The 25,315-nt window shown below is 38.5% G+C and overlaps 3 protein-coding genes across 3 annotated transcripts in view; 2 read left to right on the top strand and 1 right to left on the bottom strand.

The window, feature by feature from the left end:
- LOC130177456 (guanine nucleotide-binding protein G(s) subunit alpha-like) overlaps positions 1-3,583 on the bottom strand; it is a 34,073-nt gene extending 30,490 nt beyond the window's left edge. The window contains exon 1 of the mRNA XM_056389227.1: positions 1,915-3,583. Coding sequence (XP_056245202.1) covers positions 1,915-2,053 — 139 coding nt within the window. The 5' untranslated portion in view covers positions 2,054-3,583. The remainder of the gene's footprint in view (positions 1-1,914) is intronic.
- A 6,307-nt stretch (positions 3,584-9,890) lies between these two features.
- Positions 9,891-13,343, top strand: tubb1 (tubulin, beta 1 class VI). Its single transcript, XM_056364261.1, has 4 exons — positions 9,891-9,985; positions 11,029-11,137; positions 11,328-11,438; positions 11,772-13,343. The coding sequence occupies exons 1-4, from the start codon at positions 9,908-9,910 to the stop codon at positions 12,920-12,922; spliced, it is 1,449 nt and encodes a 482-aa protein (XP_056220236.1). The 5' UTR covers positions 9,891-9,907; the 3' UTR covers positions 12,923-13,343.
- Positions 13,344-14,828: 1,485 nt separating this feature from the next.
- Positions 14,829-22,880, top strand: prelid3b (PRELI domain containing 3). Its single transcript, XM_056397625.1, has 6 exons — positions 14,829-15,487; positions 16,956-17,124; positions 18,674-18,763; positions 19,314-19,384; positions 19,518-19,620; positions 20,590-22,880. The coding sequence occupies exons 1-6, from the start codon at positions 15,456-15,458 to the stop codon at positions 20,704-20,706; spliced, it is 582 nt and encodes a 193-aa protein (XP_056253600.1). The 5' UTR covers positions 14,829-15,455; the 3' UTR covers positions 20,707-22,880.
- The last annotated feature ends 2,435 nt before the right edge of the window (positions 22,881-25,315 follow it).

The following is a 25,315-nucleotide window of genomic DNA, read 5'->3' as shown; positions in this document are numbered from 1 at the left end:
CAAAACAGAGGTCCTGTCCGACACAGCACCCACACTGTCCCACATCTAAACTCCTCGTTCCTTCACAGTGCTCTATGTAATACAAAAGCAATAATGCTGGAGCCGAGCAAGATGGTGAGACCTTAAAAGAGCCAATCAAAGCGGTGGGTGAGGCTTGCCTGTTCTTCTGAGTGGTGGAACGTAACAATGTGTATTTACTCAAGTACTGTATCTAAGTATGATTTCAACCATTTCATGCTACTTTATACTTCTACTTCACTACATTTATTTGACTCTAGTTTTTTTTCAGATTAAGATTTTACATCTATATATCTATGTATATATATATATATATAGATATAAAACACATGATAAGATCCTAATATACAATGCACTGTTACAGATTAAAAGCAGTGGCTCCTAACCTTTTTGGCTTATGACCACTATAAAAAATAAAAAAAGCAGTGTCCAGCTGTCTATGCGTTGCAAAGGTTCACAGTCCTAACAGATAAAACTGTCCATTATTTAGCAAAACACAAACACAAGAGAAATGTATGTCTTATGTTATATATTATATACTACAATTATATTTGGCAGTGAAATGCTACTTCTGCACTGTAGTAATTTTTTCTTTTTGTTTTTAATACTTTAAGTGCATTTTGCTGATAATAAGTTCTGTATATCAGTACTTGGTTGAATGCAAGACTTTTGCGCTCAGTGTTTTTACACTGATGCGATGGTACTTCAACTTAAATACTGACGGATCTGAAGAACTCTCAGCATCGGGGTTGAGTAGAAGAACAATCAGCCTTCCTCGCAGACGAGATCAGCTTTGAATATTGTCTTAAGTGTTTTTGTTTGTTTTTTTTCTTTGAGCAGAAGTGAGATGTCATCCAGGACCGATGGACCAAAACCCTCATAAATACTTTTAAGGATCCAGGAAATGTCATTTTCCATAAATCCAGTATGACACAATGTTTAGAGGAGAAGAGAATAAGTCCTAAATGTGTGCAAACTGAAAATGAAAGGAGCCAGGCCATAACATCCACTAGCCCAAACACTAGGAGCTAGCTAGGCTACAGGCCTGCTATTTTGAGTCTTAAGTGTGAGTGTACAAATCTAGGATCAATTTCAGATTAGAAAGAACGGGACAGTCATTCAAGGGAAGCTAGCAATACTAATAGTAATCCTAATTTGCTCTCCGTACTCCAGGAGGCTTAGCAGGATACTAGCCCTGGCCTTAAATCCATACACTGTGGCATGACATGGAGGCCTAGATGATGAAGCTACACATAGTGTTGTGAATAAAAAAAAAATGGCAGAGTTTTCAAGGGCTGATTAGAGAATATCCATTTCCAGAGTGGCTGGTGTGGAGAGGACCATGCAAAGGTGAGTCTGAAAAACAGTATTACACATTTAAGTCCATTGGCCCAAATAACTCAAGGTGCCATCCGACGTCTAACCTGCACCCACCTCACAAATTTTGCAGTTTACATGTGTGGATAAAAGACACAATGCAAAAATGCCTATTGGTTGCCTCTCGTCCTCTGAATGGTGCCTGAGCAGCTGTCTGTCTGTCTGTCCACCGTCTCTCACATGTTCTGTAATCATGCTCCATAATAACCCATGAATGCAGGAGGAAGGCCTGATTTTCGGCTGTCCTGTGTAAAGACGCTGCAAACTGGTGGCGTAGTGACTTCATGTCATTGCATCATTTGTTGATGCTTCACTGGTAAAGGCTGAGGAAGTTGTCGTTTAATCTGAAACAATGGTTTTTATATGTGTATAAACAGGTGAAAATACACTTGTATGCTTTTGTGGGTGCAGCAATTGGAAAAAATTGACCTTCAGGCCTAAAATGAACACACACACACACACACACACACACACACACACACACACACTGATATTAATGATAAATTTCACAAGACCTACCTAATAGTAGTAGCCGGTGAGTCGCCCGGTATATCTGTTTGTCTTTTTGGAGCTGCTTCTCTATCTTTTTGTTGGCTTCCCTCTGTGCCTTCTCCTCATTTCGTTGGTCTTCGGTCTTACTATTGCCAAGACAGCCCATCTTCCCAAAAACCCAGTGTTAGGTTCAGGGGGAGGCAGGGTGGTTGGGTGGTTGGTTGGTTGGTTGGTTGGTTGGTTGGTTGGTTGGGTGGTTGGGTGGTTGGGTGGTTGGGTGCAGGGAGAGAGAGGAAGGAGGGAGGGTGGTGATCAGAAGAAAATCAATGGATCCTAAATTCCTAGACTGGCCCAGCAGAGGAACACCTGGCTCAAAATGGGTGACATTTATGTTGCCAGATGCAGATGGATCAGATGTAAACCTGTTAGGCAGTAGACGGTGGGCCCCACCAGGCTTTGGCACAGTATGTATGGATGGATGTGGCTATTTACTGGCAATTAATCAACAAGAGATCAGTCAGAAAGGAGCAGAACAACGATGCCGCCCTCTAAGACGCTTGATTCCTGTGTTTTTCACTGTAAATCCGCAATGAAGTCATCAACATTGATATGAGAGTGGATGTGAAATTTCCAGCCTTGCAATGCACATGAATGAACGTCGGTGGTCCTGTTTCCGTAAAAGGTGTTTTCGATTCAAACGCTGGCCTCTTTTAAAAACGTATATATTTTCACCCTGTTATGTTTAATTTTCTTAGCAAACGTCTCCTCCGGAGCCCATCTTCGGCAGATATCTCACACTGCCATTCAATTCATTTCCACTCACAACCAAAGCCCTATTTTTTCTCGACCTTTTTTTTTTTTTACCCCCCTTTAAATATGTATTTTAGGTTATTATTTTTAGGGGTTGTTTGCAATACGTTCTCCACCTAACCAAAGCACATGAGAGGGCGGTTGAAAAAAATTAAAAAATAAATATTTCCTCTTAAAATGACGGCATGTGAATCATCAGGCTACACCGGGGCTTCTTTCTCTATCGCAAATCCGTCACATTATACACCGTTTTTTTTTTTTTTTTGGAGGGTGGAGCGGTGGGCTGTTAGCAACCTTATCAATAATATCCTGTTTTTAGTCGATGTCAAAATTATTTCATCTCCCCGTCAACAGATGCTGGTGCTTGCCTTTTCGGAGGGTTTGACCAGACCCAAAAAAAGGCCCCTTCTCCGTCCTTTTTCTCTCCGTAACGTTAATTTGTATTTCTCCTCACATCGGAAAGCTTCTCCGGGCGAGCAAAGGCGGTTTTTGGCAGCTGGATGTCCTTGAATATAACGCAATATCCAGGTGATATTCGTGGAAATCCTCCGTTATTTTCCCGTTTGGCGCAGGTACAGCCCGCTGTCAAGTCTCTCAGCTTTTTGTATTCCCTTTGAATCCGTATGGTAGATTATGGTTACATGTGCATGATACATGAACATACCGCGGTGTTTTCAATCACTGATCCAGCGGCGAGACACTCATCTTTACCGCCGAGAGGCCGCGTCTGCTCCGATCAACCGGTCGGGGAAATGAGAAACGTTTCTTTGCAGAATAACTCTGAATTATTTTTGCCCCCGTTTTTCTCTGAGAATTGTACATTGAGATAGATAGCGTTGAAGAGGTGGGGTGGGGCAAACGGCTCTCACGGAACCCTGGGAACGAAGAACGGTGGTCAAGTTTTCCGGGACGACAAACTCGTCTTCCGATTGCAACTTTCAAAATAAAGCACCAATCAAAGATTCGTGCCCAATACACACTCCGTTGCCAATTTATTAGGTACAACTGGCTAAAACTAATGCAGTCTACCAGTTTTTGGTGAGGCACCATTTATAAATGCTGTTTAAGCTGTACGGCTTTAGGAATGGTTGATGAATAATTCACTCTGCTTTACAGATCAGCATAGATGGATGGATTATTGAACAGCCCTACTGGGCACAGGCCCAGGGACCCATGAGGTCAGGGCACCCCAGGGCCAGAGCCTCTATATGAAGTGAATGTTTATGTTTGTATTTATGTTTGAAAGTCAAAGAGCTCAGTTAAGAGATACAAAAGATCACAAAAAATGCAAAACTACCAGAAAACAACTACAAAGAGGTGCAAAATGACAACAGAGACACAAGATGACCATGAAGAGGCACAAAAAGCTGCAAAGAAAAGAAATATGACCAAAAAGAGATCCAAAACAGCCACAGAAGAGCACAAAAAACACAGAGATGCAAAACAATCTCAAATACACACAAAACCACAAAAAGATGCAACATGAGACACAAAATGACCACAAAACAACTTCTAAGATTGCAAACTGATGTCACTGAGTCACAAAATGACAACAAAGAGACTCAATAAACTAGCTAAACATAGTAAGTCAATCAATAAGTCAATCGATCTTGCATTTTATGAAAACAACACACATTTGTTATACACACAGAAGTCTTTTTTTCAGAAAATATGTAGGATTCATTCATCTGATCTGACAGTGGCAAAATAAGTACCCCAATTCTTTATTCAAGTAAAAGTAATACAGCAATGTAATAAGACTTCCTTACAAGCTAGCCCTGTATTACCAGCCCAATGTATGTGAAATATTAAACTAAAAGGCCTTGTGCAAAATAGTTCCTGTGACTGTAATGTTATGATTATAACCTACTGTATACCATCATTAGATTGTTAACACATACACACATACAGCAATGTATGTTGAAGCTACTATCTGATAAGTTATACGGAGAAATGTCTTTTTGGTGGAATTGCTGACAACTCATAGTCATCTAAAATGTGTTATTGTTTTATAAGATTATCAAGTTTTTAAAAATACTTAACTTACACTTATCTTACACTAAAAGTAACTTGTAACTTGAGCTGCTAGCAAAATGCAGCAGAGACAAAATACAATATTTCCCTCTGAAATGTAGTGAAGTGTAAAATCTCTACACATCTGGATAAGTACAAGGTAGATTAGGTTAATATGTGGATACAATGTGTGCCATCAATACTTTTTTTAAAAAAATTATTTATAAACTATAAAGAGTATAAAACAATCACATAAATTACTGATATAATTATAATTCTCACAAAGCTTTTGTTTTTGTTTTCTTTGTTATACAAATAGCTTACTCCAAAGTAGCACACTGTATATCAAGACAGCATTATTATTAACATTAGATTATTATAATTCAGATTTTTGTTCTTCTTAATATAAAAGATATTTATACTTCATGGCAAAAATAAATAAAGAGGCAAATCCACTAACAATCAAAATCTTTACTTTTATCTTTTCTGATCGGCGAGAGAAATGTGTTGCTTTTAGTTTGAAGTTAAGATTACGGTCTTTCCGGTTCCCTCCTTGCTGTGGCTTGATGCAGGGTCGAATCACATGATTGCCCGGAGCGTCATGAAGCAGAGGTACAGAAGGGGAGAGGCGCCCTCTTTGAAGCAAAATGATTATTAACCGATCCACCCATGAAACATTAATCAATAACACTAAAAACCCATAGACTAAATTATAAAAATTATCCATACACATAAGCAACAACAGGGAATGGTTTCACATACATTTAATAACAACAATAAAAATACTAAAACAAATGGTGGGTTCAGGTTAAATGATGTATACATAGTTCAATGTGTGAATGGTGAAATGTCCCAGCTGTGGTCGTGGCATCACTTTTGAAACTGCCTCACCCACCAGACCTCATGGTCAACGGTGGATTACCAAATGTTCAAAATTGTCCAGAGGCCACAGACCTCCAGGGCCCCCAAAAGTCTCTTTACTGTGTTTCGTCAAACTGCTTCCATTTTTTTCTGTGTCCATTGATTAACTCACAAAAAATACCGTGGTAAGGTAGTATCATAGAAGTACTGTAAGGCTGCAACCAACAATTTTTCTCATTATCAATACATCTGACAATCATTTCTTTAATAATCAATTGTTTCAGTGTAAAATGTCATAAAATTATGAAAAATGCCCATCATTATTCCATAAAGCCGAGTTAATACAAGTAGATTGCTAGTTTTGTCTGACCAACAGTCAATAACCTAAAGATGTTGAATTTAGTGTAATAGAAAACTGGAAAATTAAATTTGGATAAAATTGAATATCTGAATAAATATTTTGCTCACATGTATGTATGGTAAGGCTAAACTAGTTTTTGTCTGTGTTACAGATGGAGTTTGTGGATATGAGTTGTTTTAAAACTATTTCTACAATTTTGCCATTGTGGTGTTCCTGCCTGATCCCAGGTTTTTCACCTTTAAAGCGAGTGTGTTTTTCTTTTGTTAAATAAATCTTCAAACTCAACCAGCCAGCTTTTGTGTCTACATTTGGGTCCCACACATACTCAACTTCTCAACAGCATGAACTGACCAGTATGGGCCTAGCAGACAATCCCCCCCAGCCAGCACCCCAGTCGGTTAGCCTTTGGCCTTCTAACCACAAACCAGCTTCCCAGTCAGCTAGAATCAGACTAGCTAGCTCCGAGCCTGTTTCCCAACGTTCTTCCCAGCTTGCACTCAAGCCTGCCTCCAGGTCGGCTAGCCTCCTGCTTGCCAGCCTCCAGTCTGCACCCTGGCATACTAACCTCCAGTCCTCATCCCCGTCGACTAGCCTCTACCATACTAGCCAACTGCATCCTAGCCTCCAGACTGCACCCAGGCCTACCCTGAGTCTCCTTTCTGCAGAACTCAACTAGCCTTTCCTTGGAGGTATCGAAAGGGTCAGAGCCCCTTTAAGAAAGGTCACAGAGATGGCGATTCCCACAAGCAGCCGCAGCCCCAGGTTTCCAGGAGTCAGCCCGAGCCTCAGCCCCAGGGTTCCTACTATCATCCCAAGCCTCAGACCCAGGTTCCCGAGCTGCCCAGTGATACAGAGCCTCAGCAGTCCAGCAACCATGAGCCTCTGCTGCCTTGCACCACAATCCACGCTCAGCCGACTCTGGGTTGGTTGTTCCTGCCAACATACTGTCTGTTCCTGAGTCAACCACCCCTGCTGACCACTCACCTATTCTCAAGTTTGTTCCTGGGTCAACTGCTCTGGCCGACGCTTCCCCTGCTCTATTGCATATGTGTGCAGGTCGACATCAGGTCTGTTCTTGAGCTGACAGCCATGACACTCTTACTTTACCACCTTGTTGTATTTGTGTTTTTAATTGAGTAGTGGTCTGAGAACTTCAGACCACTACTCATCAAAACACGTTATCAAAACACCAAATGAGGGAATATCTTTTGGAGGAATGGTGTTTGTCCCTCCAACAGAGATCCAGACACTCATTATCAACAGTATGCTGAGCAGCACTGATGCTGTTCTGGAGGCTTGTGGTGGACCAACAGTTTACTAATAATCCTTAGACCTTTTATGAATCCCTTAATCTGATGAAAAACCAAAATATTATTACCATCACCTTTACTTCTACTTGTGTTTACTTCTACCTTACTTATTACCAAATTACAATGTTACCAAATCTCTTCATCTCTTTCAGTGCTACAAATCTTTGGTTTTATGTGTAATATACACAAAATTTTACATTGTGGATATCAACATTTGGGTTTAATTCACTGAAGAATTTCCATGAACTCTGAAAACAGCTACAGCATCATTTAAATTGATAAATACGGTTTGAGAAACATTGAGAATAAAATCCAGATGTCCTGTCAGTTTAACTCACCTAATGGTGATCTGAAAGGTTTTTTTTCTTAAACTTGTAATGGCTTTTCCTCCTTTAGCTCTAACACGCAAGCATGCAAACTGTGTGCATCACAAATCATACACCCACAGATACATGTACTGTACGGACTGCCACACGCACACATATACAGTCAAACACCTCCCTCCACAAACACGTCAAAAGACAAGGGAAAGAAGCTCAGGGCAAAACACATAAAGGTCATCAGTGACAACTAAATGCTACTGTGGCTCTCTAATGAACCCCAACAGAAAACTGTAAAAGAAGAAATGACTTGTGGGTGAATTCCCACACAGTTTCACTGGTCTGCCTGTGAACAGTGGTGCAATGGCTGGTAAATGATGAAAATGAAATAAATAAATAAATGAAAATGAAAAATGGAAATATACTTATTAACCACAGTACCATATGACAAGCAGGCATTCCCGTCTGTGTCAGTAATAGAGAGCTTTCAGTTTCCTTTCGTATATCATCATCATACATGTACCGTATCACTGAATGGGCCTGTGCGTGTGTTTGAGGAGAGTTAGCATTTCTTGTTCGAAAGTCAATCAAGCAACTGCAAAGAGACGCAACGAGCACAAAGATATGCAAAACTACAATAAAGAGGCACAAAATGACAGAAATTGACCATAAACGGACACAAAATGACAGTACCAGTTCCATAAAGAGACACTACAGCGACAGAGAGACACAAAACAACCACAAAGAGACAGAGAATGACCACAAAGAGATGCAAAACTAAGACAAAGTGGCATAAAATGATTATAGAAAGACACAGAATGACTACAATGAGACAAAAAAACAATACAAAATAACCACAAAGAGATGTAAAACTACAACAAAGGACACAAAATGTCTTTAAAGAGACACAGTACAACCACAAAAAGACACAAAAGTACTACAAGGAGACATCCTTCAGTCTGGGGCTCCTATGTAAGAGAGTTGGGGGGCCTTGTACATGTCTGTACCCAGAGGCCTGTTGTCTCATGATCTGTGCATAATCATCATAGTATTGGATTACTTTATACAGTAATACAGTGTCAGGTTTAACTAGTGGCCTTGTGAGCTTTATATGACATTAAATAATTAAGTACATTATTCTGTACATACACAGAGGGAAAAAATATAGACAAAAAACCCATACAACTCCAAAAACAAAACATAATTGCTTACTTTCATGGATCTGCTAACAGATTTAGCAACATTAGCATGGTGAGAAACACATTCTCAACACATTCTGTTAAAATTACAAATGAAATCAACTACATAGATATAATAATACCCTGTTATGCCTGTGTCAGTCCTGTAGATGGTAGCATCCCTCATATATAATCTCTTAACAACTGTCCATTTTATGATATTATTATTACACCTACACTGACTTAATAACTAAAGCGGAAATCCTGATTGTTTTGTATTATTTTTGGGTCATGTTATCAAAATCTTGCTGTGAAAAGGCAGAAAAGTGTCATATTACCATTTTTTGAACAATTTCATTTTGAGTTTCTTTTTTTTTTTTTATGTTTCTGCAATTTTATCATTTTAAAACATTTTTTTCAATGTTTCCTGTCAGACATGGGAACAACATGCTTGAAATGTATGTGTTCGTGTGTAATCAGTGTATTTAATAAAGTGAGTTTTTTCTGATGCTCACCAGAGACACACTCTGTCTCCATTCATCTTTGAAACACTTCTATCCTGTTTTTGCTCAGTTGTACATATAGGTCATACAGCTCACAGATGTGTTTAGGGCATGGGGAGAAAATAAAACACCACCGTTTTCCTCTGAAATAGCAGATAGTTCATATATTATAAATTGAGTCCTTTCACATCGTAGTGTTACATAAATCACTATAGGAATTATAATATTATATCAATATTAATTATAGTATTATATATTATATATAATACCTTCCAGATGACTTTGTCAGTTTTAAACTATGGTTTTGTGAAGCAAAAATATTAATTCTATTGCATTTTGACATCATATATAATGTACAGATACAGCGATACATATAGAAATATAGCAGAACACAGGATAGAAGACAATAGTTAGCATTGTACAATATAGTGGACTAAACTTAATTAAACTCAAGTATAACTCTCTGTAGTATAAAAGCAAGGCAAACTCCTGCATGTAAAAAAAATAAATTATACTTATTATTATTCTACATTATATAGTGTATTATGGGTCCTTCATAGACTAAAAGCTGGGGTGACTCCCTGATGACATCATCATTTCTGGTACTATATATAAGACCAGTTTTAGCACTGTATCCTATCAGAGACCCCAGCTGCTCTACTCTATGTACTGTAGCCCGGCCATCATGCGTGAAATTGTACATCTGCAGATCGGACAATGTGGCAACCAGATTGGCTCAAAGGTAACAGAATAAAATTCCTTCTGCACTTCTCCACTGTTTAAAGTTATAATATGCATTAGGTCTGACTTTGTTGAAAATTTTGAGATTCTGATAAGTTCTGTCTATGCTCATGGCCCACATCAAAATTTACAATGTTATTTTGAGAAGAATGTTAATGACACATCTATTGGAATATAAACTACTAAAAGTATATCTGCTGGATGATTAAAGTGTGAGGGGAAAAAGTTCCTCACAAAAGTCGCTGTTTATAAGAAAATGAACTCTGTTTTCTCACACTGGCTGATATAAAATGAGAGCTTAAATATTCAACATAGATATTCATTTTAAGTGACAGCAATTAGGTTAAAAAAATATCATATAATCACATTTTTCTTTTGAGTATGATACATGTTTTGACATGTACTGGCCCTTTGTATGTTGCCAGTTGTGAGTGACACTGGGTGTTCCCTGTCAAGCAAAAGAAAAGATAAGCGCCAAAGCTAGACTGGCATGGGTGGGACCTTTTTTTTATCATCGCTAGCACAAAACAAGAGAGAGGAACTACAAGATAATACAGTTATAGCTAAAGTAATACATGTTCTATTGATATTGTGGTACTCTAAGAATTAAGGTTCAATAAAATATCATCGTGCACATCAGGGAGTTCAGTGTGTGTCAGCAAAGGGTTACATAAAATTATATAAATGGAATGAATTTTAAAATGTGCCGTGCTGGGAAAGAGTCAGTGTTAGAATATATTTGCCAGTCATACAATCAATGGAAGAGTAAAGTTAGAGGACATTTCCACACAACTGGACAAAAATCTCAACAGATACGTAGATAAAAAAGTAAAAGGTGAAAAGTATAAAAACAGCAGAAGATACACATCAGACCTAAAGTCTGTCTGTGTATTAATGTTATTGTTTGAAACACTGGACAGAGTTGGGAAATACTCAGTCTCATTCAGTGTCTAAACTTCAAAATGTAACATGTTGCAGAAAACACAATAAGTTGCATTATTATTATGACAGTAATAATATTCTTCTGTGACTTTGTCTTTCTAGTTTTGGGAAGTGATCAGTGAAGAACATGGGATCAATGCAACAGGCCTCTATGAGGGTGACAGCAACCTCCAGCAAGAGAGGCTCAACGTCTACTTCAATGAGGCACATGGTAAAAGAGAGGATATAACGACTGCTCATTTTACAGCTAAAAACTGATCTATAATTAGTTTTGTTTGATGAGCTTTCCACAAATTAGTCATAATTCAGGTGCTATTTTTTTGTTCTTGAACTTTAACCGTGACCAACACATTTAAGTCTAATTTCTAGACATATTGTTAATAATTTCCATGGTTTTCCAGGTGGAAAATATGTGCCCAGAGCCCTGCTTGTTGACCTGGAGCCCGGCACCATGGACAGTGTCAGAGGAAGCCGCATCGGGGCCCTTTTTAGGCCAGACAATTTCATCCATGGTGAGATAAATAACAAAATTTGTGGTTAATTTAAAATCATTTTAATTATTGTTATGGCAAAGGAAACATACAACTACAATAACATACACTCGCGGTACTGTCATATTTGGTGCTCTGGATACAAATGCATGATACAAATATTTCTTGGGAATACAGAATTGAGAGTTTTAATGCAATAGTTTGTTTCATCTGTGAAGAAGTGGAACAACTTTTGTTTGTTTTTGCATTTTATGTTTTCTTATTTGCAATAGATAATGTTTGTTTCCCTCAATTCATTCTATTGATAAGTGAGAGAATTAGATGCACCTACACACTTTTATTTTGGTGTTATAGGGAACTCCGGAGCTGGGAATAACTGGGCAAAGGGCCACTACACAGAGGGAGCAGAACTGGTGGAGCAGGTGATTGACAGAGTGAGGAACGAGAGTGAAAGCTGTGATTGCCTGCAGGGCTTCCAGCTGGTTCACTCATTGGGAGGTGGCACCGGCTCCGGAATGGGAACCCTCATTATCAACAAGATCCGAGAGGAGTACCCCGACCGCATCATGAATACCTTCAGTATCATGCCCTCTCCTAAAGTCTCTGATACGGTGGTGGAGCCGTACAACGCCACCCTGTCGGTCCACCAACTCCTGGAGAACACAGATGAGACCTTCTGCATCGACAACGAGGCCCTCTACGACATCTGTTTCCGCACACTGAAACTGACCACACCGACTTACGGGGACCTCAACCACTTGGTTTCCTTGACGATGAGTGGGGTCACGACCTCCCTGAGATTCCCCGGACAGCTCAATGCAGACCTGAGGAAGCTGGCTGTCAACATGGTGCCTTTCCCTCGCCTCCACTTCTTCATGCCAGGCTTTGCCCCCCTGACTGCCCGTGGCAGTCAACAGTATAGAGCCCTCACAGTGCCTGAGCTCACCCAGCAGATGTTTGATTCCCGCAACATGATGACAGCGTGTGACCCTAGGCGAGGGCGCTACCTCACAGTTGCAGGTGTCTTCCGTGGCAGGATGTCTACCAAAGAGGTAGATGAACAAATGCTTGCAATCCAGCAAAAAAATAGCAACTACTTTGTGGACTGGATCCCACATAATGTCAAGGTTGCCGTGTGCGACATCCCACCAAGAGGCCTCAAAATGGCCTCCACCTTCATCGGCAATAACACCGCCATTCAGGAGATATTCCGCCGTGTGGGTGAGCAGTTCTCCTTGATGTTCCGACGGAAAGCTTTTCTTCACTGGTACACAGGGGAAGGTATGGATGAAATGGAGTTCACTGAGGCAGAGAGCAACCTCAACGACCTGGTGTCAGAGTACCAGCAGTATCAAGATGCCACTGCTGATCTAGAATGGGAAGCAGAGGATGAAGAAGAGGAGGGACCCTCATCACCAGTGACAAAGGCAACAAAGGTTGCGTCACGCACGGAAGTTAAACTGGAAACAGTGACTGAAACAACCACAGAAACTGTAGATGAGTAGAAGACAGTGTAGTGTGCAGGTTTGGCACCTTGAGAAAAAACAAATGTAGGATTGTTTGTCTGAAAAGGACTCTTATTTTGTAGTTGAATTGATGCCTATTGATTTAGATAGCCTTTATTTCATAAATGTGCTGTGACATATTTACACAGTAGTGCTTATTGTCTTTTATGTATTGTTCAGATGATTTTTATGTTTGTATTTTAGTTTTTGAAGATTAAAGTTTTTTCTTTTGTAGTAAAATTTGAAAATCATAATTTTTGCTTGTATATATGGAAAATTTAATGTCACACCAGCTGCACTCCAGCTTGAATCCACAGCCATAAAAGCCAGCCAGTTTGTTGTTTCCAGACCTACAGTGAATGTTGCATTTGATTGTTTTGTATCTAAATTATGATGGTAATAAAAAAACAGTAACACCAAAGTGAGTGTATATTCATTACAACACTGAAAAAATGACAAAAATATGTACCTTTTTCATTCAGTTTTATCATTTGAAGTTAAACTGAACCTAATTGAACTTTGCTGTGATGGACATTGACAGTGATACCATTCTTGGCTGTCACATAGTTTCCTCCCACTGGGACAAGTCTGGTACATAGAGATTACACGTAACTTGGCCAGAGTGTCTGCACTCTGAGATAAGCACACATGATGTGGAAATGTCCCTCTAATATGCAATAAAGTCGACCAGACTCATATATATACAGGGGTAAAGAAGATTATACTGCATGTAACCCACATATGAATGTGGGTTATGATGATTAAGGCAGTATAGCACCACAGAGAACAACCTGCTTAAAGTTACAAGATAGTAATGGGATCAAGAAGAGGGAAAAAAAACTCAATTTTACCCCTAAGTAGGTGGGGTCAATATCGAACTAAATGTTACCCAAGAAGGAGCCGAGACCTTTGCTAACTTGACTTAGGACATTGCAGCAGTGTATAATCTAATATGAACTCGCAAAATTTGCATGTTAACAAACCATATTTCTCTTGATCTGGAAAGACATTATTAGTAAAGTTGTATGTCGAGTGTAGGGAATAGGCATAAATTGTTATGTAGGAGCTGTCATGCTTAGCTCAGGAGGCGCCTGGTTAACAGCATTGCTAGAGATAAGGAAACCAGCACTCTCTCAACAGAAATCATTCATAAGGCCAGAGGTACCGACCATTTTTTGCTTGTCACCCCTTAAATTAAACTATGTCATTTTGCAACCACTTTCCACAGGTTTACTGATTGTGACCAGTTCAAACAAAGAGTGATTTTCCAGAAGAAGTAAAATTCTTCAGTAATTCATAAGTAAAAATAACTAAGCTTATAAATTTGAAAAATTATTTCTGGAGAAGAGACATGTTTTTTTTCCTGATTTCCTATCATGTTTATCATCTCACAACCCCTCAAGCTTATCTTGCAACACCTCATAGGGGTCCTGACCCCTAGCTTGGTAACCATTACACTAGACAATGTCTTGAAAATCATCAAGACTAGTTTCTGTAAATTATGTCATAAATTATACTCTCTTCTGGCAAATGCTGATAGCTAGAGATAAAAAAAAAATCCTATCAAATATTACACCTACATAGCCCACAGAGACAAACTAGATTCAAATGAGACATACACAAGGTGTTCTTAAAATTTGACTACTGAGTTGATGCTGCAGTGTCAGTAAGACTGGTAGAAGAAGCACTCAGATCTTTTAATTAAATAAAAGCACCAACACAACAGTGTAGAAATACCCAATTTTATGTAAAAGTTATATGAGTATTAGTATCAAAACATACCTCAACTACTAAAAGTAAAAGTACTCATTATGCAGAATGTCCCATTTCAGAATAATATATATTATAGGCTAGTACTGTCTTATTGATGCAACAATGTGTGTAGCCTATCTGTTTGCAGCTGTTAAAAGTAAGGCTGATTTTAATTACTTCATGTGGGTAACTGCTGGGTAGATCAATGTAGAATAATAGGTTACATCATCGGTTAAATGCTGCTTATATTTGGTATTAATAATAATGTGGAGAGTAGCTTGTAATTAAAGCTTTAAATAAATGCAGTGGGGCAAAAATGCAAATGTATGTGGTTAGTTTCCACCACTGGCCAGTTACTGCCATTCTTCCAAGGTTGCACAGGACAACTCTTAACCTTCACTGAGCTGAGTTGTGTAACATCAAAGGTTAAATGGACGATGCCCTATTAGTTTGCAAAGCTGAACAGAAAATGTGCTGCACGTTAAGTTGCAGAGCGATAATCATTTGATTCTCTATCTTTGGTTGTCGTTCATCAATTCTGGTGTTTGATTTAAAGGGTTTTTCATTCAGTTGCTGCCAGTGTCAGTGAACTCCTGCGGCATGTAGCACACTCTCGGAAATGCGTAATACAATCATGTGACTGTGCCGGTACAGTGGGAGGAGACTTGCGGTTGTCTTTGAACGTGGTTCACTGGTTTCAGTCAGTGTGACAGTGCCTACCTCCCGGTTTATCCACTCGTCTGTCTCCGACATCACCAGCTCCGGTCACCTCACTAAAATCATGAAAATCTGGACATCAGAGCACATATTCAAGTGAGTATGTCTGTTTAGATATCTTAGATAACTTGTTTTTTTTGCCGGCTGTCAGAGGTTCACTGTCAGGCTCAGGCAGTAAAGTAGGTTAGCTGGCTTCGTTTTTATTCCGGTGAACAGCATGCGCATGGTTTATTATGGAAATAGTGACGCCTTTTTTTCCAAAATACATACCACATTGTTAGAAGGTACGCACCAGCACCGATAGCGTACAGTCATTAAAGGTGAACCGAGTGCTGTCAGTGTCTGGTTGTAGAAAAAAAGCGGTAGAATTGCATAAGCAGGCGGTCAGGTCCAACCCCCAGCGCGCGACCTTTCCCCTACATTGTGCAGTGGCTGTCTGCGTCACAAGGCATCGCCCGTGCGTCTCCCTGGCAACCATCCACTACTACGTTCGACTCGCATTTGCACTCGAAAGAGTTTTTGGTTATTTTTTACGTATTTATTTTACCTTTCAGCGCTGCGATTCTAAAAGTAAACGTAGCCTGATAGTAAGACAGAATAACATTTAGTTCCACTTCGTTCATCTATTTAGATATGTGAAAAAAATCAGATTTGCGGGCAGTGAAGCAGAGCTTGATAAGATTTTTACATATGAATTCGCTGTGTTACAGCAATTAGATTTTTTCAGTAAAGTAAATGTAGGTACCCTTAGGTATAGGTTAATTCGTTAATAATGTCAAATAAGCAGTGGTAGAAAAGTATCTTTATTTGAGTAAAAACTTTAGCAAACAGGTTTGCAACTAAGGATTATTTAATTTTTATTATTAATATGTTGATTGTTTTTTTGATTCTGGCGTATGACATGTGAAAAACGTATTGAGAAAATGGACTGAAAACCCCTATAAAAAACCAGAATAGTTATTTTTCTGTCTCAGCTCTGGTAGCAATACCACAATGTAAAAATACTCCAACATGGTTGAAAGTTCTGTATTAAAATGTTACTTTAACGTTATTAGCATACATAAATATCAAAAGTAAAACTGCTCTCTGCAACAACAACAAAAAAAAAACAACAACATAAAACTGTATGTTATTATATATTATGTTAATGGTTTATTAACTCTGATGCATTACTGTTGTAGTTGGTCATGGTTTAGGTAATTTTAACTGTTTTATATACTGTTGGATAGTTCAATCCACAACAAAGTATCTATCTAATAAAGTCATCATATATTTTGTTTGTAAAGCCTTAATGTATAAAGAAACTAGTAGCTATAACTGATAAATGCAATGGAGTAAAAGTACTTCTAATTTGCACTTCAGTGCAGTAATTTAGTAGATGTACTGTTACATTCCACCACTGCACAAAAGCTATTTGTTAAAAAGATAAGAAAGTAGGGCACTGAGTTTTATGTTTTACCTTGGAAAGACAAAAAACAAATAGTCAATTAGTCAGAATGTGTATTTGTATGATTTATTAATGCAATGTTAAAATTGTTTTTGATTTTTGTCTTTCCTTCAACAGCCATCCTTGGGAGACAGTGACCAAGGCTGCTATGCAGAAGTACCCCAACCCCATGAACCCCAGTGTGATTGGAGTGGATGTCTTGGACAGAGGCATTGACAAACAGGGACGCCTCCACAGTAAAAGACTGCTCAGCACAGAGTGGGGCCTTCCATCTATAGTGAAATCTGTGAGTGTCCAAATCCATAATTAGAACTGGTCAGCAGTCTGACATTATAGTTAAAAACTTGCTGCAGCTACTTAAAATGTTGACATGTGACTCTGAATGGAGAAACACATGACCTAACATGTCAGTTTGTGCTCATGGTCTGGGTGCTTCTCTTTAAGGTCATTTAATCAGTATTATAACATATATGACAAAACACATAATCTTCTCGTGTTGTGGTGATGAATTGACTTAAAATTTTTTTAAAAGTCAGACTATTAAACACAGCATGAGAATCCAGTTATAGGCTCAGTCAGTTTAGTACCGGAGGTAGGTTAATGCTTTCCAGCCAGTGAGCATGACCTTAACCTGCAAGGCTATTTCTGTCCAGGGGTATCATCAGCAGCAGACCTGGTTGCTGACTGCTGCCTGGCCAGGGAAGTGTGTGGCTTTGTGCCATGGCTCGTGTTGTACAGGACACGGTAGTGCCATTTCTGTCATTGCCGAGGTACAACCCATGACGGCGTGTGATGTAACTTTCCATCTCTGTGTCAGCTCGGTTAAAACTAGAGGTCACTGAAATGCAGAGCAGTGACGGAGGCTCTTGGATTTCTGCACCATATCATTTGAACTTTCCCCCCGTTTCTTTGACTTTTTGAGCGCAGCAATGATAAGGCTGGAGAAAGATAATATCCTGTTACACTGTCGTGTTTTAACCTATGTGAATATCTGGCAATCAGCTGCTGTTCTTTAGCACTGACCTTTGCTGTCTATGTATAGCCCCTTTAATTCCAAGGACAGTCTAGGACCCAGACTGTCCCAGTGATTGATAGCATATTAACATAACCCTTAATCAGATTGTGCCAAAGTAAATCACTCCTGAGCCTCAGTGTGTGTGTCTGGACTGGATGTGCTGTGAAGATAACTTCCTGTGACATCAGTTTACCTCTGTACTTTCAGCTTAAGACAATTAGATAAAATATTGACAGAAAATCACTTTAAAGCTCAAGATAGTGGAACAGAGACTTTTTTTAAAGTTCATAAAAAATATTCTGAGGTTAAACTACGTATCTGCCTGAAGAAGATGAATGTGAATTACAAAACCTTTAATTTCAATGTAGGTCACATTTCAATATTAAAATTAATATTAAAAGTTTCAGTGAATTAAATATATAGTGTGTGAATTAATTCAGCAAAGTAGTTCAGGGTTCAGTGTCAGTATGACAAATTCAGATTTACTGCATGAAATTCAAATGTAATCTGAGCTGGTACTGATGTGTTTCCCCTGGAAATACTGATTAAATAACATTTTTACACACAAAGTTGTAAGATTTTGTAAAGTATGCCAAAGTCAGCAGATGATCTGTGTATTTATTGTATACAGGACGTGAAGCTTTGTGTACTTAATGACTTTTTAGGGTAGCCCAACCACAGAGCAGGCAAAAATAAATGAATAATAAATCAATCAATCAATAAAGGTACAATTTCCAAGGAAAGGGGCAGCACAAATTGCAAATTGTCCTTGCAGTTAACTTAACTTTGTAGTAAAGCATGTCCCTTTCTTTGTCTTCAGATCATTGGCAACACACGAACATACACGTATGTTCAGGAGCACTCAGTTGTGGATCCCAAGGAGAAATCTTTTGAACTTCAGTCCACAAATGTGAGTATTTATAAAATAATGTTCTCCTGTATTTGGGTTTTCATGGGTGCATAAATTCAGTGTGGGATTTGATCTCACCCAGGGATAGCCTACTATGTATCTGACACACATTACTAAACAAGACTCTATCTTACCTTGATGTACTAGCAGCTGAAATGGGATACTACCATAGGACATAATGTTGGCACGAAGACATAAGTCTCACAGTTAGTTACAGTGTGATGTTACTATTAAAGACAGACATTTTTTCACGCAACATATTCTTATCAGACCTTTTCAGGTGTTTACAGAACAAGTTCTATTTTGAATGTGTCAACCATAAACACCCATATCCCATCTAGATCCACCTTTGTGACTTCCATTTGATTGAACATACACAGTGAACTGAGTGTGTGGAACATTTTGAGACATTTCTGAAATGAAGTCCTCCTTGTTACACAGGTCGACAACTTACTTTCCAGCAAGGAACATTCATAATGGTGTTTTTCCAACTTCTCTGATAGATATCTTAACATTTACTAATACGTGTCTTGTAATATTTCCTCCATAGATTACGTTCACGAACATGGTGTCTGTGGATGAGAAGTTAACATATAAACCACACCCTGAGGATCCAGAAAAGTAAGTCTTTACTTTTTAGGGATTTTAACATTGTAACGATTTAATCCTAAATTTCTTAAGTGCGCAGAGCTGTGAGGTTGTTAAAGGCAACTTTTGACCATGTTTTTTTTTTTTTTTAAACCCTTCCTTTTAGAACAATACTAACACAGGAGGCTATCATCTCTGTGAAAGGAGTCAGTCTAAGCAGTTACCTAGAGGGAGTCATGGCCAGCACCATCTCTGCTAATGCTGGAAAGGTAAGAGATCCCTTAAAACTGTATCTTGAGTGGGACCCATAACATTTGTTAGGCCTATTTCAGGTAGTTACACATATAACAGGTGTTAAACTATATACATAATTTATCATAATTCTGCCCCATACCATTTTTTTACCTATTAACTAATAAAACAGTGCTTGCTTTAAACTGTTTGAGTGGTTCCCAACCTTTTTTGTTTGTGACCCCTTAGATGATCACAGGTTATGGCTTCATTGTAGCTGTGAGCAGATCAGCCAAAGTGTGACTTTTCCTTTTAAGATTGTTTCATTTGAAGTATATTTCTTTTCTTTTATTTTCTGAAAAGTATCCTTTTATCTCATAAGAAAAAAGCAAAATGTAGCGAAAATCCAAAAATAATTAACTATTTGAGTAACAGAAATATCTATTTTTATTTCTTAAGGCCAAGGTATGCTGGAAACTAATTGTTTATATAATGTGTTGTCCAGCCAGACTCAATACCAGGCATCGTACACAAGCTTGAAAAATGAAATAGTCTATATTTTGTTATTATGAAGTAATAGTATTGTTGTGTTTTTAAATTCAATTCAAAGGGATCAAGTTGCACACTTTCGGACAATCTTTACTTGAAGGGATTCGTAGTTTACATTTGTTTGTACATAAAAAAAATGATAATGATAATGGATTGTCCTGAAAATTACAAAAATGATCGTATGTAGCTTCCAAAGTACTGACACCAGAAATGTCTGGGGGAGGGAGTTTCAGAATATGTTCAATAAAGACTTAATTTGAAGCACACTGACTTCTTTTATCTGTTTAATCATCATGTTACCCGTTATCTTTGGACCCGTTGGAAGGGTTCTGAAGCAATAACTGCTATTTCCTATGGCAAAATAGAGTATAATTCTTGCCCTTCCTTCTATGCAGTTTGATGAAATTCTCTTTATATCTCCTCCTACAGACTAATGCTTTATTTTTGTTCTCGATCAGGGCCGTGAAGCCATGGAGTGGGTAATCAGACGACTGAATGCAGAAATTGAGGAGCTAGCAGCCACAGCACGTGGGACCATTCGCAGCCCGATGGCTGCTGCGGTCACTGAGAAATGACACCCGCTTCTATTTTCCAATAGAATCTGAGAGAAACTGCACAGCAGTGGAACCAGCCTCCCTTTATGATCCTCTCATGCTGTTTTGGTGCTCTGGGTTTTTGTATTATTTAACTCCTCCATCTCATATACTTTACTATCTACATTAGATAAATGTGTAACAGCAGGCTGTATCATAAAGGGATTCTGTGAAGTCTTTTTCAGGAGATGCTGCTTGGCAGGACTGCAGTGATGAGACAGTTGGGAAGGAAACATGGGTGGAGCACTCAGGGACATATTTTGAACAACACTGTTATCTGTGTGTTTGGAAACATGAAGCATTGGCAGAGATGTATCTGAGGCATTGGATGAACTGAAAACATACGAAAAGTGCCAAAAGGGACACAATGCTTTTTGTCCAGCCTCTTAAAAAAAACCTTTGCCAGCTGTGTTTCCATCTGCCATAAGACCTCAGAATGCCAGGAAGTCGTGCCAGTGGTATGAACTCTGTGTTTACAACAAAAGAGTTACAAGAAAAACAGTTACGGTGCAATAAACAGTATAGAAGCGATGGCGAGGATTACTCCTGTTAAGATATGATGGCAGAAAACAATGCTGTGTCGAGGCGGGTCAAGTGCAATGTGTGTCAAGGTGACATGGAAGTGGTTTCAGGTGTCAGAGTAAGCAGTGGGTTAACGCAGCCACTGGCAGTGAGACATTAATGACATGTTTCACAGACAGGTTTAGTTGTGTAAGAGCTATCTTTCCAACAATGCTTTCTTGTGGGACCTCAGTAATAACAAGACACTCTGTACCAGGCAGTGTTCATATGCAAGCCTGAATATAAACTGTATTTTGTTATGATCTAATAACTGATATTGTTATTAAGGTATTTAAGTGAAATGAAGGGATCAAGGTACTTGCCATATTTATGTTTTTCACATGACTTAATGTGGAAGACCTTCTCAAAAACTGTTGTACAAACAAGCGTAATAGTAAAAATCTGTTTTCTGAACTCAAAACAGTTTTACTGATACACATAGAAATTGTTCCTCAGCATGTCCTTTCAGAGTAAAGGCTGAGACCTTTGCAGTGACTTTTATTTGCACTTACAGAATAACACATTTTAACGAAGAAAAGCTGCTATACTTGCTGAGGGATCTGATCATTTGTGAATATATTGGTATTACTGTTTGAGGGATTAATTGTGCGTACACTGTGTGTTTGAGAAGGTCTTTCTCTTTATAACAGACAGCAGTGTGGTGAAAGTGAACGCTTAAGTTTCATTAATATATATATATTTTTTTCTACCTATGACAGGGATATTTAGAAAAAATAGTTTGTTTTGATGGAGCAAGTTGTGGCTTGGATTTGCCATTGTGAAATGTGATATCACATGCTTTAGTTAGAAATTGTAACTTAAACTTGTCCGAGTGCCTCTGAAAAAGAAATGGTCTCACCATCTATAGAATATGGAAATGAAACAAATTATTTTAACCTGTTTAATAGGAGATGTTTTCCAGTAATTCTTCAAATTAGGTATACCTCAGAATGAAATACGCTTGGTTGCTGTTACAATGAAAATCAAATATATTTTGAAAATTAGATGTTCTCTTTTTGAATTTGCATTCGTTATGAGTTATACTATATTTAACATGGAGTGGATATTTATTCAAATTGATCGTTATTTTGTTTTCAACTAGCAAAGTGGTCTGTGTGAAAATATCCAGTGCACATGATTCTGCTAAAATAGTGGTTTGAATGACTGTGGAGGTTCAGTCAAGAGATGTTCACCGAATGTATGCATTCCATACGACACTGTTAACTAAGGTGTGTGAAGGTCTGCTTTTCCTCTATATCTTCAGAGTCCAAACACTGAAACAGCTATTCTTCATACTGTATGAACACCGAGGTGTGGGCCAGTACAAATGCATTCTTCTTACATTGATCACTTGGCAGGATGGACTGATGTTTGAAATGGAAGAGCCACATACTGCCACACTGTGGCCAAATGCTAGACATCCAGTTTCATCTTGACAAGTATTACAAAAAAGATTCTGTAATGTAATTTCAACTAGAAATTAAAGGCCAAGTCTCACCTTGACAAAAGTAAGGGCCAAAGTTAATGAAATATTGCTGTTTTTAAGTTACTGGCTGTGTGAAATGAATAGTTAGAAATAAAGTTGTTTAAATTATGATCTCTGCCATTCGTTCTTCTTTATGTGTAGTATGTTTATGTAGGTGATGGGTACATGACTACATGTCCATTGTGACTGTTTCTTTTTTTAGGAAATTGGGATGATTCGTGTAACACCTGTATGAATATATGGAAATATTGCAGGTTCAGCATATTTTGAATTACCTTGTGCAATGGCTGTACTCTGACCTTTGTGTCATCATGAAGGTCAGAGTACAGCCAGTAAACAGATTAAATTAAAATTCAATCATGTTGAATCATGACCAGTGTAAACAAGCCAATGAATACAACAGTGAAAAGTATGTTCTGACCTAATCTGAAAAAATGTAAAACTTTTTTATTTATTCATTTTTCAAGAATCTTTATTTTGGCAAAGTCAAAAGCTAACAACAAGCACAACTGCAAATAAGAAACAAGGAAGTAGGAGATTTGCATTCCATTCAAAATAGATAAAATAGCATCGTGAGAAGCAGGATGGAAATAGAAAAAACACAGTACATATTACAATTGATATTATAGGGAAGAATCCAACCGGTTTATGTGATCACTGCCAGATATCAGAAACTGTAGAGCATGTACTTATTGCAGGAAATATGCGTCAGAGAAAATGGACATAATGGAAATAATGACAAGATTTAGGTTAACAGGAGCAGGTCCAAAGAATATACTGGGGTATGGTGATAAGGAACATGGCGGAAGATGCTGGGTCAGATTCCTAATGAGAAAAGGATTGTTGAGGAAAATCTGACATACTGGACGCTTACACAGTGGACCTTTTAAGGCAATCTGCAGTCACTTATTTCTGCCCCATTAACCCCATTACCATTCTGTTCAAAGGAATGCATTTTATTAAGCGTTGCTGTATATTGGGTAAACTTTAAATAAAGGGCTGATTTGTTTTAGCATTTGTAAGTCTCCTTGATTTTTAATTTGAATTCATATATATGTATTAGGTGAACCTGGATGAAACTAATGCAGTATAATGGAACAGGCCTTTCAGTAAATCCTCCTTCATGAGAATTATAATGTTCAGTATTTGCTGAATGTGTTTGAAAAGTGTTGGTTTATTTTAATGGTCAGTGTAGAGGCTGTAATTGTGGTAATGTTTAAGTGTACAGAGAAGTGTTCCTAATAGTTTGTCAAGTCTAATTCTTATAAATGGGATGGACAAAAAATGAGCATCTCTCAGTATAGGGTTAGTTTATATACAGTGGTGGCCAAAAGTCTGAGACCACTTTCCCATGTAGCCTCACATATTGCTTTCAAAATAAGTCTCAAAAAGGTAACAGGTAAGGTATATCATAAAGGTTCTTACAAGCTATGCTAGTCTATATGGGTATATAGTGGTATAGCTTTATTGCAGATCAGCTTCTGTTAGGACATGTACATGTGTGCATACATGTCTTGCTATGGTTGTGGGGACAAATCTGGGTTTGAAACAATCTGTGAGGTTATTTTGGCCAGTTGTGACAGCTTGTTGTGCTTATGGTGAAACATGGCTTTGACGTCTGCCATTACTGCAACAGGCTCTTGCCTAAATCGAATGAGGACTCCAATGAGAGTGTTGGTCAGATCAGGTCCTTGCAAGAGTTGGCAGTTCAGTGATGTCCCTTTATATGTTGCTCCACAGTCAAAAACAACTCTTAGCTTTCCTTTTCTGGGATGATAAACTCCATGATGGGGAATATACCACACCTTTCCATCACTTTGTTTTAGTTGGTCAGCAGGCACAACCTCAGCATAATCATGAGTAATCATGTCACTTAAGAATGTTGTGTATTCCTCCTTAAATGTGCTGTTCCTGTTTAATTTTCTTTTCAGGCTTTGGAGGCGCTGTTCTGCAACACAGCGATTGTTTGGCAGGATACAATTCTCCTGTCGGAAAGGTAAGTCAATACAATAATGACCTTCAATCATTTCTGCTGTGCTGCTTACAAGATTCATGAACTTAACATCTTCTCTGGACATTTAAGTCTGCTCCTCAGATGATTTTTCATTAAAATCGTGGTTATATTGTTGAACCAGCATGTCTTGAAGGTGTTCAATGGAGATTCGGTTGGCTGTTACAGCAGGGCAGCCACTCTTACTCCTACTGCTTGTGCCGCGAAGTGGACCGTTAATGAAACCAACCGACCCTGGTTCTTACTGCATATGGTCCTTCATACTGGCTGTTTATTACCTCCCAAGGCTCCATTACTTTGGGGGCATCAGTTCCAATTTGGAGATCTACATCTGAATCAATGTCATGAGCCTTTACATCCTTCAGATAAGACCACTGAATAAGATCCTCTTGTCAAGGGACATTGGGTCGAGAGACAGGCATAGATCTTTGTGTCAAAACATCAGGCAATTGGATGAAATCATTCATGTCCACACCAGACACCTCAAGACCTGACAGAATATGAGCATTTACAATTTTCTTTTGTCCCATTGT

The sequence above is a fragment of the Seriola aureovittata genome, chromosome 2 (assembly GCF_021018895.1).
Source record: "Seriola aureovittata isolate HTS-2021-v1 ecotype China chromosome 2, ASM2101889v1, whole genome shotgun sequence".
In the NCBI taxonomy this organism is placed as follows: domain Eukaryota; kingdom Metazoa; phylum Chordata; class Actinopteri; order Carangiformes; family Carangidae; genus Seriola; species Seriola aureovittata.
This window is presented reverse-complemented; position numbering and strand designations above follow the sequence as displayed.

Bases quoted from the DNA above. Each gene is read 5' to 3' on its own strand.
- tubb1 (XM_056364261.1), top strand. From the start codon at position 9,908: ATGTACTGTAGCCCGGCCATCATGCGTGAAATTGTACATCTGCAGATC. The intron at 9,986-11,028 runs GTAACAGAATAA...TTGTCTTTCTAG, and splicing joins GCAACCAGATTGGCTCAAAG to TTTTGGGAAGTGATCAGTGA. The intron at 11,439-11,771 runs GTGAGATAAATA...TTGGTGTTATAG, and splicing joins GCCAGACAATTTCATCCATG to GGAACTCCGGAGCTGGGAAT.
- prelid3b (XM_056397625.1), top strand. From the start codon at position 15,456: ATGAAAATCTGGACATCAGAGCACATATTCAA. The intron at 18,764-19,313 runs GTGAGTATTTAT...TTTCCTCCATAG, and splicing joins TTGAACTTCAGTCCACAAAT to ATTACGTTCACGAACATGGT. The intron at 19,621-20,589 runs GTAAGAGATCCC...GTTCTCGATCAG, and splicing joins TCTCTGCTAATGCTGGAAAG to GGCCGTGAAGCCATGGAGTG.